We start from the raw sequence: 15,193 nt of genomic DNA on the forward strand, positions 1-15,193 counted from the left end.
GTTAAAGTGGGAACCACCGTCAGCTGACTGAATAGTTTGCTTGTTGTTCACTTTTGTTGAAAAAAGAGATTTAGTAAATTAGATGTTATGTCCATATCTGAAACAAATAGCCTGTTTTGTTATGAAACGTAGCACCGATCAATTTGAACCCAAAACATAAAATGCCGCGCTAAATATATAACTATCGTCTCGGGTTCGTCTGATTTATAAAGGTCTGATCCGTAGCCTCAGGGGATTGACGTTGCGCTTAGTTTAGTGCAGGCAAATTTATTTAGCTAAGTGGTTCAAGTGGAATTTATAAATTGTATTTTGGAATATATAAATAATATTTTAAGCAGAAAACTCATTTAAATACGAAATACCACTGTGATGTTGATATTTTTGTTCGCTGCTTGTACAACAAAACTTTTCATTTTTCATTGAGTTTAAATTGTATTGAGTGTGGTATGATGAAAACTATTAGAGTTATATGTCACCTAATTAAATAGTCCATATGTTATATTTTTATGAATATAAAAGAGCTAAATACAAAATATTATACATACAAAATATTATATATTATAATATATGTATTTTTATTATGTTTTACTTTTATCACAATCAATGTGTATATGTAATGAGATAAATAAAGAAATATCGCTTACCAACAGTTCTTAAAATGCATCCATGCACACCCAAAAGCCGAAATAACCACCAATGAAATGCAGTAATACATCATCGGTAACAACTGAAAAGCAATCAATACTAAGAACATAATTGGCATTGGGGTTATGTGTGTAACCAGTATTTAAACCAAATTTATGTGAACGTATTACTTCACAAACCTGGAGAACATTTTTGAGGAGACCTCAGGCGTGAAAAACGGTTATTTTTCTATGCGCGTTGTTGGCGTGTACAATCACTAAAACTTGGTGTGTAAAACTCATCTATTTCCGTGCCACAATAGGAAATCATGTTTTTTTTTTATTAAAGATTTGGTTAATTGTTTAGTTTTAGCATGTGTTGGACAAACTATGACGGGCATAAACAAAAGCTTGTTTACAAACTCCTGCATGTACCTTCCCTAAAATTTTGTTATTGTCTCTATCCCACAACTAATATAAAATATCTTATTCTTGAAATTTTTCTAATTACTTCACATTCATACAACAGCTGCCATATTAATAAAACTGTATGCCTAACTTTTTCATATGGCTAAGATTAAACATATACACAAACATATGTTATGATTCAAAATCAGAACCTCTGCTTTACTAAAACAAGTTCAAGAAATAATATTCTGGGGTTAAACAGCTACCCATTTTCTCTGGCGTGTCAATAATAGGTAATATTTTAAGAAAAAACAACTATTAAATAGGCGTTTATTAAGCTACCTTTTCAGTATAGCTTTAGGAAGGTATCAGTATACCATTAGGAAGGTATGAGGTGTTTGAAAACACTCTTTCTAGATAAAATTATTTACATATATATATAAAAAATACCAGTTTTTATTTTAGTTTTAATATACCTGGATCCATAGGAGGACCCTAATCTTAAATAACAGATTAGACAGGCCTACCCAGGAATTTTCTGCACTGCATTAATCATTAAACTGTACAATTTACAACCAATAATTTGAATTTGTTTCATAGCAATGAGCATTTAAATTGTAGCCTCCCCCACATTTTAAAAAGTTTGACGCCTATGACTTCATCTATGCTTTGTTCATACTACCTCTTGCTCTCATTATCACAAATCTCTTCCGCTGTTTTATTTTTCATATCAACATTTTGCTATTCCATTCACATTGCTTTTATCAGAATTTCTTCAATGAAATATCTATTTAAACTATGACTGGCAAAGTGGTTTATATATCCCTTTCTCTTACTTACACAGGTTGGTGAAATAAAAAAATTGAGTGTTACTGGTTTGCACGTATTTTATTTTAAGTTCAGCATGAGACAACATGTGAGATAAGTGATGGACCAAAACGGATCGAATACTTATCTTTCTCAACTGAATATAACAGGTATATATATTAGGCCTATTCCTTATATTTATGTTCGTTAAATGAAGAAAAAGTAGAGCCCAGATTAGGGTAATGTATTGAAATATTTGTTTAAATAAAAAAAATGAATGCTTGAAGTGACATGTCACTCTACAATTTTAAAACAAGGGTGATATCATACTTTTCCGCAACCCAGTTTTAGGAGTAAATACCTTTTACCCTGCTGTTACATTTTTATACAAGCAAATCCAAATATACTGCGTAACCACATAATTAAAAAAATGTATAGGCCTATGCTTAACTTTGACAATTATAAGAGTATCGGCATCTCAGAATGTTACCCCAGCTTTAACCTTTAAAAATCGTCTCACCTTAGTATTTCACTTTTAGCCAGTCACATAACCAGTATTTTAAAAACCACTTAAAAGTCAGTTATTCATGTATAAAACTGTGTTTGGGAAGTGGGTCTCATAGGAAAGCTATTTCCATTGTCAATAATGAAAGGGACCTTTGATTGTGTCATTCAAATTATATTTTTACTTTTTTGTTACATTCATTCTACAGAACTGATTATTTGATTAAATTATTAGACTGAGACTGGTAATTCATATTTAATAATGTTTATTGCATTCTTAGGGGTATAAACACCTTATGATAATTTTAACAACATTTATATATATCCACTTTATAGACTTGAGTCTGCACTAAAGTTGATAGTTTGATTTCTGATTCAAAATGAGTCACTTTTATAAACATCTATTCAAATTTTTATTAATTAAACTAAAAAAGGCACAACTGGCCTATTTTCATTAAAAATATCTCAAAATTAATGTAATTTCTGATTTAAAATTAGTCAATTTTATACACACCTACCTACCCAAATTTTTATTTAATTACTGACCTAATAAAGCATTGTTTCCCTTAACATATTTCCATGCTTATAAAAAATGTTTCGAAATTCCAGTTCTACGAGGGACAATTAAACCAATATCCGGTAACTGGATCTTTGGTTCACCTCGTGTTCCTGATTCTTATGTCACAATTACTATTGATGGACAACCTCCAAAGAAGACCGGGATTTCCAACAAAACCAATAATCCAATATGGGATGAAGCGTTCACATTGTAAGTTGAATTTTTGCATTTAACATGTTGCACATAGGAGCCTACCTTTTGAAAACTCCCACCTTTTGAAAATGTATATAAATATGAATGTATATATATATCCATTTTTGTTTCTATGCGTAGCTTTATTGAAGTTATTTCCTTGTTGTCACACTATTAGCTTTTAATAGGGAATAGGCTTATCATTGCACTATCACACTGTATAGTTTTATTTTAACACATGTTTGTGACATTAAGTGTTAATGCTTTTATACTGGATGTTTATAGGTACCTTGATTTTTTTCCATTGCATGCATGCATGTCTTGCATACCCATGTTAGGCCCCTATGGTGTTGCATTACCAATACATTGTGAATAGCATTTTCTTCTTGCCCTATGACAGAGGAATCTTTGGTGTGATAAAAATAAAATTTTTAATCCCGGAAGAGCCTATTCATTTATTATATACTATGTATGGTAGCAGAAGCAGCATGCAATTTTTCATTTTCATCATTTTGGCATTTCTGTTTCCTGAATTAGGCTATTATGTGTTTATTTGGGATGTACATTCAATAAAATAACTCAAACAAAGTCCTAACCCCATTATAACCTAGTAAGCAACTACATCTCTGTGCAACTGTATGTGTCATGGTAGCAAGCCCATAACATACTTTGGTTCTTGCTTATTGCTTGTATCTGTATGTTAAATATATGCAACAATTTAAATAAGTCTGTCACACTTTAATTTTGCTATTTTCTGGTTAAAATATATCTCCACTTTTTACAATCCAAGTTTTGACAGATTTGAAAAATCTAGATTTTATATAGATTATCACACAATATCCCCATTTATGATTTAATTTATTCACATTTCTACTTGTTAAACGACACTAAGTGGCCATTGATCCACTGCTTTAGCCACTAATAGCTTTTTCTAATTTATAATTATTTTTTATGAGATAAACAACAATTTAAATGCATAAAATAGAAAATATCGCCCATAATATAACTTGAATATATAAGTTTAAAATTTTCAAAATTATAAATTTAGGCATACACATCATAAAATTGACAGCTCAACAATACTTTATTGCTTGTACTAAAGTATTATGTTAATTCACCATCTATTAATGTCATTATCTGCACAACTGCACATAAATTTAGTTTGTTCAGTATTTGTTTAACTTGTATGCTGAATCCATATATCAATATTGGTTTCCTAATTACACCATACAGACTTTATTATTCTGGTCTGTTATTTATTAATGCATTATGTATTCATATGTTTTACATCGATCAGTTTAAAGTTTATTTATTTCCTGTTTATAAAGTTTGTGGTGGCTGGTGGGTGATAAATTTGTATGGTATTTAGATTTGCTTATAAAGATAGCACCAGTATTGTCATTTATTAATCATCATATTTAGCATTATATAATACATATTAAACCTAATGTAAAATAAATAGCCTGATTCTGGTTGATAAGTTAATGAACCACTTTGAATGTAGCAACGTGATACAGTGTGTGTGTAAACATAGGCTATAATAATAATCCAGCAGCTTTCCATATAGGCTCTACATTAATCATTATTAGGAACATACTCATATTAAATTATAATATCGTAGAGTGGGAAGAAAATACACTTTTAGCACATAACATCCAAACATCTGACCCTGTTATGAACAATTAACAACGGTCTATGGGAGTTGAGAAAATGGGGTTTTATAATTCTTTGAAACTTCTTTGTTTACTACCAAATAGGACCGGAAAAAAATGAATAGGTTTTCCATCTTCCTTCACCTTACTGTACACGTGTACATGCTTTGTTGCCCCAGATTATTTTATATTTCCTATAATCTGATATTCAAGCATTAGAATCCCTTTTACCTTACCTACCTTTCCTGCATGGGGATTTTATTGATTAGTTTTTTTATAAGTTATTTCCCAGCTATAACATTTCATTGATTTATACCTACATTCTACATATATGACATATCAATATATCATTAATATGGTTATATTTATATACATGCTATAAGAGTATCAGGGGTTTACAGGTATATAGTATGTTTTTGCTTTACCGCTGGTATATATCCAAGCATAACCGGTTTGGCTAGCTTTATGCTGTAGCAAAATATGTTTATAACCTTATTGGTGGAAATTTATACAGTTTAATAAATATGATTACCTATTACTTCCAATCCAGAAGTGTATATAGTAGGGTGGGGAAGATGGGAAACCTGTACCACATAATATTGATATTCAGATAATATGATCTGTTTTAAACAATTAACAACGATCCATGGGAGTTGTGAGGATATGGTTTAATAGTTTTTATATAAGTTTACTACCAAATGGGACAGCAAAACGAACAAAAAAAGGTGTCCCATGTTCCCCCACCCGCTATATATGTACTCATTATATAGCATTTTACACATCCGTTAAATTCTTGTTTCATCTCAGATTGGTGAATGTACAAAGCATCATTGAGTTTAAAGTTTACAATTACTTCTCAATGAGAGCAGATACATTGATTGGAGCAGCAAAATGTGATATTCAAGATATTCTGAAGAAACATAATGGAAAAAGTATGTTTTTATATCTCTTTTAATGGTTCACAGGGCAGAATACAGTACAGGTTTATTTATTAAATGATATTGAAACTATTAAACTTATATGAGGTGTCTGGACTTGCTGTTCCATATGTAGTAAAAATCTTGAACACTGGATAGGGGCATGTATATGCCCCATTACGCTCTTAATGTTAAACATTTTGTGTATTCTGCTACTGATTTGACTGTAGCAATGTAGTGGAGTCAAAACAAAAACATAACTTATTAATTATGATTCATACCACCCACCGAATACATATCATTATACCATCATATATACCATGAATGAACATAAAACATACATACACATTGTCATATTTTTAATGAATTCAATACCAGTCATATACATATACTGATATACTCTTTGGCAACCAATTGATAAGTTGTATTCATGGTTCTATAAGCCATTGGTAAGTTTGTAGTTATTGACTGTGTATTCACATAGCACAACAAAAAACGTTTTAAGTGAATGTAATGGTTCTAATGGAGCATATGTGGCTGTGGCCCCTTAGGATTTGTGTTGTTGTTACTTACAATATATAAGCTTTTAGAGTTCGCTTTGTCATTCCTTTATTTTGATTTTGTATATCTTTGTCTTTACATTTAGTATTCAACAATGAAATAATTACAAAAGCATTATGTATTAATATTTTCTTGACGGACTACTGCATATAGAAAATAATAAGTTACTAGAAGAGATGACAGCATTACCTATATATTAAATATCGATTTTCGCTTTATATATATATATATATATATATGCATATTAGAGCTTGTTGGGCTAGTAAAATATGGAGGCTTTTAAATAAAAATTGATAACAATCTTTTTAGAAAATAGATGTTCTTTTTTTTGATTTTTTTTTTTTTAAATATTTATATATATATATATATATTATGTATATAATATTTATAAAAAATGTATTCCACAGTTGAAAGTTTAGACCTTGCTCTTAACCTTATGGTTCCCAATGTTTCAAAGCCATCAGGAGAGCTTCAAGTACAACTTGATGGCTTGGTTGTTCAACAGCCGCCACAACCATTAACCAATGGGACTTCAGGTACAATTTACGACTTTTATTGCCATAAGATTTTTATCACTTGCCTGATGGCTTTATGCCTATATCAATAAAGTTTATTTCACGATAGCTAGTGTCAGTAACTTTTAACAGCCGCCTTCATAGGTGTAATTATTTCAAATGGTTGTAGTTGCAGATGTCATTGTAGTTATAGTAGTTCAGCTACAATATGTGATTTGTGCTTTTTAAACTGGTAGAGCATAAAAGTTCTGGTATTTTTGGTCGAAATATTATATTTTTTTAGAAAATAAAGGTAGGCCTACAGTAGTAAAAGCAAAAAAATGTTTGTAGAATAGAGTTGCCTCTTGTTAGTTTAAATAGGCTCGTGACTCGTCACTGCAACCATTGTTGGCGTATATGTCCTTGGACAAGACACTTAATGGCAATTGCTCCAACCCAGTGGTCACTAATGTTTTATCCAAATTATCAGCCATACATAAAAAAATCTTCCAAAAAATTAAACAAAGTAACATACATGGTAACTCATAAGCTGGCACGAGGTGTATGATAAATTAAAATATTCCATATATAAAATGTTATTTTGTTAGTTATTAAAGTCGACTTACAATAGGGTTGAATATGAATGGCGATCAACATAACGAACCATCAACATCAGCTGTCCCCCCCGCACCCCCAATTCCTCCCCGCGTTGCCCCACCTGTCCCCCCTCGTCCAGGTAACTTGCGGCTGTTTTGAAACATAATCATCACGTTTTAAGAATTTTTATTTTTCCACATAATCTGACAATCTGCGTAATATTGTTAAATTCAGTTAAAATTTTAGTTGAAAATTATTAAGATCTTAATGATGTATTGATTCTATTGAATGCAATATACTTGTCTTTGCTTGTTTGTATGGACGCATAGCAGAAGGAAAGCTGTTTAGGGCAGAAACACGACCTGCTAAAACATGATGTCTGCGTAACATGTTAAACTTTAAGTTAAAAATTATTATGACCTCATTAATGTATTGATTCCATAAAATACAAATACTTTCTTTTGTTTGTTTGTGTGGTCACATAGCAGCAGGGATAAGCTGTTTAGGCCATGGAAGTGGCCTGCTCAAACAAATAATGTCATGCCTGTTGCAAAGATTGGGTGACATATTAACCCGAACCCCCTTATCTTATGCCATGAAAAATGGTTAAATAAAAAACACTGGTCTATACCCGTAATTTAATCAGTAAAACAGTTTGATTTTCATTAAACTTAGGTAAAGTATTCTTGATCAAAATTTAATTCAACTCAAATTAAACAAGTTGTAACATGCCGTTGAAATGTTTTGGATTTTAAAAACTATGTCAATATTTTCTGGCTTACTGCCATAGGTTTGTTTATTGAAAAGTGGAATAGTATCAACAGAATACACATGCCATGTATTTTACAGATACTTTATGTATTATATATCAATTTAATATCTTTTATCAGGGTAAATCAAGTGAAACACTTATTTCAAGTGATTTACTAAATCTGTAAAAAGACGATTCGGCCAAACCAATTACTTTAGTTGGCTTGTCACTGTATATCTCTTGTAGCACTTATTTATAGAAATATTAAATAACAGAGGCAGGCGCTGAAGCGGAAAGCACGCCATCGCCGAGTTTACCTGAGCGTCCGGTGCCTACCCCTCGCGCAAATGGGTAAGTATAATATTTCTATGGTTGTATAGTCTGTTTGTAGAATCTAATATATAATTCCAAATTTTCTATTTTACAAGAAATCTTGCTGTTGTATAATGTGTATTGTATTCTAGCATTCAATCTACTAAATGTTTTGTACACATTTTTTAGCTTTTTTTAATTGTTTTTAATTCTGTGGATTCATTATTATTATTTTTTACATTATATATATTCATATTTTTTTTAATATGTGCATATAATATATTTTGTAAATTTGTAGTTTACCCAATTTCAGCCCCCATCCGAACCCCAACCACCCCCGACCCCGTAAACAACCCCCATCTCGACCCCCACCTGCCCCTAACAGCCATGCACCCCGACCCAACCACCACGCTGCCCCACCCCCCAGCAGTAACACAGCCCCAGTTGTGGGTAAGTTGTTTATTATGATTTTATAACTGGAATTATGTTTTTTAACAGTATATACTATTCTGTTGACTATTATAAACTGTAATAACTTTTTAGTTTGTAACTTTACTTTAAATTTTCTGGAATTGTATAATTATTGTTATGTTATTTAAAGTTATTTTATTGTTATTGTAATGGTATTTCAAATTGATATTGTATTGTTAATAAAGTAAAATTCTTGTTAGCCAAACAACTTCATGCTTGTTTTTCAGGAAAGTCATTTTCCCAATATTTTTAGTTAGTTTTGCAACAAAATTTTAAGACCTAATAAGAACTTTTTCATGTAAAAATGAGATCCAGAAATAATTTATAATACAAGAGTAAAGCTGAACAATGCAGCAGTTTGACAATGTGAACATTAACTTATCATTTACCATTGCTGATTTTAATCCTTTTTTAAACTGTTTTTGATTGCACTTTACATTAAACTTTATGTTCAAGCATAGTTTACCAAACTATAGTTGATATAAAATGAAAATTAAATAATGTTTCGTCATTTAATACAAGTAAGTTAGGCTATTATTTGCTGCATGCATTTAGTATAGTTCATATGTAATTTTTTTGTAAAATTGCCCTAAAAATGCTGTTCAGAATGTCCCACTTTGAGAAACCCTGTTGTAGTTGCCATTTCCTTTTGTTTATCAACTGTGTATAAATTTGTTTAACTGTATCTTGCTGTATTCTACTTGAAAGGCTAACATATTATGTTTTATTGTTTTCCGTACAAACTTAGCAATCCTTGTGTTTTATTTAAATATTTGCTTTTTTTTATTACAACTAGAAAAAATTTTATGATACACTTTATATTACAACAAGAGAAAATGATAAAAATGACCAAAATTACAACCAGAAAAAATGATCAAAAACGCAAAATCTTTATTTGGCTTTTTACTTGATATTACAACTAGAAAAAAAAACACATAAACATGACCTAAATTAAAACTAGAAAAAATGATCAAATAGACAAAAATTACAACTAGAAAAAAATTTAAAAAAAGAAAAAGAAAAAAAGATCAAAATAACCCAAATTACAACTAGAAAAAAATTAAAAACACAAGATCTTTCATGTTTACCTCACACACACAACTGTTCCCTGCATCACCATCAACATACAGCCCACTGTATTAAACTCTTCTTCTACAGGAGCAGTTTCCTCATCCGCTGCAACATCCAACTCAAACAACCATCCTCCGTTACCAGCTGGGTGAGTGGCTTCATTCTTTAAGTTATTGCTTTTTTATTGCTTGGGTGGGGGAAGATGGGACACCTTTAGGACATAATATCCAAATACTCTGATTATGTTTAAAACAATTAACAACGGTTAATGGGAGTCGTAAGGTTGTGGTTTTATAATTCTTTGAACGTTCTTTGTTTACTACTAAATGGGACCAGAAAATTGGGTTAAAATGTGTCCCATTTTCCCCCATCCTACTGTATTATTATTTTTACACCGTATTAACTGTGCTGTGGGGAATTTTGTAAATCTGATTCTGATCTAGTGTCATGAACTTGTAACCATGTAACGGTCTGGTTTAAGTGTTGCAAAATATGTAACAAAAAAACACAATTCGTTGGAAATGATATTTTTTTGTTTTTTATTTATTTTGTAGTAATTGTTTTCCTCAACGTCACTTCGATATTAGAAATTTTTACAAAGATAAGTAGAAAAAAAAGTATAATATCACGGCAATTTGCAAGCAAAGCTGTAGCCAGATATACCAGTATATGTTAGTGTTTTGCATTTTAGTTTTTTATTTTATGTTTTGTACATTATTTGTGAGAGTTTTATTGTTGTTGCAAATTGCTTAATAATACATTTTGGCTCAGAAACTTGGCATGTACCAACGTTTAATGTTAGTAAAATGACATTTTTAAGTGTTTGGTTCTTAAAAAAATCGCAATAGTTAGACCAAAGCATTTTTTTGTTGGTATGCCCCTATAAATATCACATTAAACCTGGTCACAACAGCATTAAAGTGATGGGTTTGTTACTTTTTACAAACAAAACAACAGCTTTTGTGTCATGGTAATAACACCATTGGAATTTAGGCTATTATTTATTTCCACGCAGCTGGGAAGTTCGTATTGATAGAATGGGCCGAATATATTATGTTGATCATAACACCAAGACAACAACATGGGAGAGACCAGAACCACTTCCAGCAGGGTATGTCTAGTATTTGTATCTTTATGTGCACTATAAGTTTCGATCTCCACCAGTCGTAAAAAAACTTGTGAAAAAAAGAAAAAAAAAATTTTTATTGGTAAAAAAGTTAAAATTTTTTTTAGGTGAAATAATTTTTGGTAACAATTATTGGAAAGTTTTCTTTTTTTTTAAAACATTTTTTCTTTTAAAATACATTTTCTGCCTAAGAGAGTATTTTTAAAACTTTGCTTGGTCACGTTTCAATAGCTTTATTTGGTTTGGTTGCCTAGTAATGGTTCTGAAAGCATTTGTATGTTAATACAGGACCAAATTATTTTTTATGATTGATATTTGTTTAATAGATGAAATTTAGGAAATTACAAAATTAGGTCCTTTCTCATTAAATTGTTCCATGTTATTTAGGGCATAAAAAAGGCACTGGTTTAAAATGTTAAAAATAATTAATAAAAATACAATTTGTTTTTTTATTATACTTGGATTAACATATTTTTGATAAAAAGGTTATTGCAATTTAAATTTAAACAAAAGATATATATATATATGTATATTATAAAAAGTTCAATTGAAATTTTAACAAAAACAATATAGTTTTGATAAAAAAAATCAATTTAAATTAAAAAAATTGTATGCTAGATGGGAGAAAAGACTTGACAGCAGGAATAGAATATATTACGTGGACCACAACACACGCACAACAACCTGGCAACGCCCAACATTACAGCGTGTGCAAAACTTCACTGACTGGAGAAATCAGCGAGAAAATATTCAAAACCAGCGTCAGGTGGGTAGTCGTGTGGCTTGTTTGTTGTATCTTGTATATATTAAACTTTTTATTAAAGGGAGGGGGGTGGGGGTGGATTGTGGACACCCTTTAATTTTTTTCTTGTCCCATTTGGTAGCAAGCAAAGTGCATTTAAACAATTATAAAATCCTGTCCTCGCGACTCCCATAGACCGTTTTTGCTTGTTTAAGGTGCAATCAGGATTCAGGATATTTCGATATAATATGCTAAAGGTGTCCCCACGCTACTATAGGGTGTGTTTACTGTATGTTAAGATAGGTACATGCTGGTCACACCAATGTATATATACATACATATATATATATATATATATATATAAACACAATTTTTTAGGTTTTCTAAAATTTTTTTAATAACTTTACTGAGCTTTAAATTTGAGATATCCCAATTATTAAATTTTTTCCATCAACCTTCTTAAAACTGTCATTTTTGTTGTAATACTTTCACTTATTCAACTATTCACTTATTCGTTTATGCGTTTGTTCGTTTATTCGTTTATTCCTTTATTCCTTTATTCCTTTATTTATTTATTTATTCAATTATTCACTTATTCATTCATTTATTCGTTCGTTCATTCGTCCGTTCGTCCATTCGTCCATTCATTCCTTCATTCCTTTATTTATTTATTCGTATATTCATTCATTCATTCACAGGCATTCAACCAGAGATACCTGGTATCACCTGCAGCATCGGAAGCAGCAGCATCAACTTCCACATCCACTCCTCAACCTCCGAAACCTCCCCAGCAACCCGAAGATGGGATGGGGGTCCTCCCTAAGGGCTGGGGTAAGTGATTTAATGTTTAGGGGTCAGAATATTGGGACTTTTACAAGGGTAGTGAGTAAAAAATAGTTTTCATCGTTGTTAATATTTTGTTTTGTGAATCCTTTTAAAGCTTTTTGGGATTTTTTCTAAAGATTTTTTAAATAAAAAAGTCTTTTAAAGAGAGGATAAAAGTATAATAAAGATACTGTTTGTTTTGGGTTATTTTAAGACTGTTTTTTGTTTTTCTATACTGTCAGACTTCGTGTAACAAATTATATGTTTTGTGATGGTATATTAGTATTGGGTTGTTGTGAATAAGCTTAGCTGTATTTCTATAATTCTATATTCACCATGTCATTAATGTTTTTTTTGTTTAAATATTCATTTAAAATAAAGTAGACACCTGTTATAATTTGTCAAATTTGTTTATTACCTTAAACAAATGAAAATTATCATATACGTTTAAAAAATGTGCTGTATATTCAAATTTAATTTCTATACTATGTATTAACACATTTATATATTATGTATTAAAATATATATCAAGTATTAACATATATACCATGTACTAAAATATATATTATGTATTAACATATATACCATGTACTAACATATATAATGTACTAACATATAGAACGAAGGGTGGAAGCAAACGGAAGAGTTTATTTTGTGAACCACAACACGAGAACCACACAGTGGGAGGATCCACGCACACAGGGGTGGGTGGCTACTATGTATTCACAACTCAAGGCTGAACGATATCATTTTTTTTACCAATATTTTATCCATATTTTTCATTATACCGTGAAATAATCAGTATTAATCAAAATTGATACCTGTATTCAAGATACAGCAGGTTATAGTAGAAAAAATTGGTTGGTCTGCATGTTCTTAGTAGGTAATATCGGTGAACTGATATATCGGTTGAGCTCCATTCACAACCACTATGTACTTCATAGGATAATGTGTATAGTGGGGTGGGGAAAATATAATGTGTATAGTGGGGTGGGGAAAGATGGGACACTTTTTACTCTAGTTTCTTGTCCCATTTGGTAGTAAACAAAGAACATTAAACTAATTATAAAACTGTATATCATGTGCTTAAGGTGATCTGTCTTTCCCCACCCTACTATATAACCCCCATGTAAAATCAATATACATTCAATGTATAGTAAATAAAGGAAAAACATTGTCTATTCAATATATGTATGGACAATTATTATGAAACTATAGTGTTTTCCAAGGAGAGTTCGACTAAAGTAAATCTATTTCATTGCATAGTTACCTAAATACAAATCCAATGTATGTTTTACTCACAGTATAAAAAATACAAATACAATGTAGTTTTTACAAGTAGTGTTGCAAATTTAAACCAACTGTAACTTACACACAGTATAAAAAATCGTAATCATTGTATATTTTACACACAGTATGGCAATTTCAAAACCACTGTATATTTTACACACAATATGAAAATTTCAAAACCACTGTATATTCCATCCACAGTATGATAAACGAGGAGCCCATGCCTCAAGGTTGGGAAATGAGGTTTACAAACGAAGGAGTTCGTTATTTTGTCGACCACAACACAAAACAAACTACATTCACAGATCCAAGGTCTGGTTCTAAAACATCTGGGTACGTCGCCGTCGTTTTTATTTTCCTTAACTTGTTTTTATGTTTCACAAACTAAACTTCAATTAAAGTCAACAGTATTTTTTAAACAGTACCTCTAAATATATTTAAAAAAATTGGAAAATAACTTATTTTTTTATCCAAAATATATAAATCATTTATTCACATACTTGAATTAAACATTTCTTGTTAACTATTACTTATAAAGTATTACTTATATTATTGTATACACCCCTAGCAGAGGCTGCAAACAACTACGGTTTTTGCATTATTACTGTCATGGAGTTATTTTTTATATTTATTCTTTTTTTATGTTGATATTGTTGTAATTCTATTATTCACACCACCACATTATAACAGTCGAACAGGTTCATATGGCGTTCCAATAGCTTACGAACGGAGTTTCAAGTGGAAACTTGGTCAATTCCGTTATCTCTGTCAGGTATGAATTATTAATGTATTTAAATCCTTATCTTTATATTCTATTCTTCCTAAATCTCATTTTATTCATGATTGCTATCCCTGAAATAAAGTGCTTCCAATTGCCAGTCTCTATTCCCTTTTTACTATTTAACCTATATTTCACTTTATATAGTAATAATTACGTTATTTTTATATAAAAATTTAATGCTTTAAATTATTTATTATTTTAAAGTGTTCAAAGAAAGTTAAACATTTTTATATTGCGGCGAAAGGTTTGATACAATATTCTATTATTTTCCCATTTTCTATTATTTTCCCATTTTTTCTTCTAAAATGTGCCTAATAAATGCTTTCTAATTAATTTACTGGTAGTGGGACACGTTTTTTTCCTTTTAAAACTGTTGTATGAGCACCGGGGGACATCAGGGAAAATAATTACATCATTTTTTTAATATTATATTTCGCGGCCCTGTAAAAATCAAAGAATGCTATAGAAAAAATGCAAAANACCCACCAATAAAAGGAAAAGCACAACTAT

The 15,193-nt window shown here is 30.5% G+C and overlaps 1 protein-coding gene across 1 annotated transcript in view; it reads left to right on the forward strand.

Annotated features, from left to right (window-relative positions):
• The first annotated feature begins 1,874 nt into the window (after positions 1–1,874).
• Positions 1,875–15,193, forward strand: part of LOC100182617 (NEDD4-like E3 ubiquitin-protein ligase WWP1) — a 20,293-nt gene continuing 6,974 nt past the window's right edge. The window contains exons 1-14 of the mRNA XM_009862718.3: positions 1,875–2,008; positions 2,952–3,111; positions 5,553–5,677; positions 6,631–6,759; positions 7,349–7,453; positions 8,341–8,416; positions 8,691–8,827; positions 10,007–10,067; positions 10,935–11,030; positions 11,664–11,811; positions 12,486–12,618; positions 13,232–13,316; positions 14,104–14,235; positions 14,593–14,674. Of these exons, the coding sequence (XP_009861020.2) occupies positions 1,960–2,008; positions 2,952–3,111; positions 5,553–5,677; positions 6,631–6,759; positions 7,349–7,453; positions 8,341–8,416; positions 8,691–8,827; positions 10,007–10,067; positions 10,935–11,030; positions 11,664–11,811; positions 12,486–12,618; positions 13,232–13,316; positions 14,104–14,235; positions 14,593–14,674 (1,518 nt within the window). The 5' untranslated portion in view covers positions 1,875–1,959. The remainder of the gene's footprint in view (positions 2,009–2,951; positions 3,112–5,552; positions 5,678–6,630; positions 6,760–7,348; positions 7,454–8,340; positions 8,417–8,690; positions 8,828–10,006; positions 10,068–10,934; positions 11,031–11,663; positions 11,812–12,485; positions 12,619–13,231; positions 13,317–14,103; positions 14,236–14,592; positions 14,675–15,193) is intronic.

This window comes from Ciona intestinalis, unplaced genomic scaffold (assembly GCF_000224145.3).
Source record: "Ciona intestinalis unplaced genomic scaffold, KH HT000034.2, whole genome shotgun sequence".
In the NCBI taxonomy this organism is placed as follows: domain Eukaryota; kingdom Metazoa; phylum Chordata; class Ascidiacea; order Phlebobranchia; family Cionidae; genus Ciona; species Ciona intestinalis.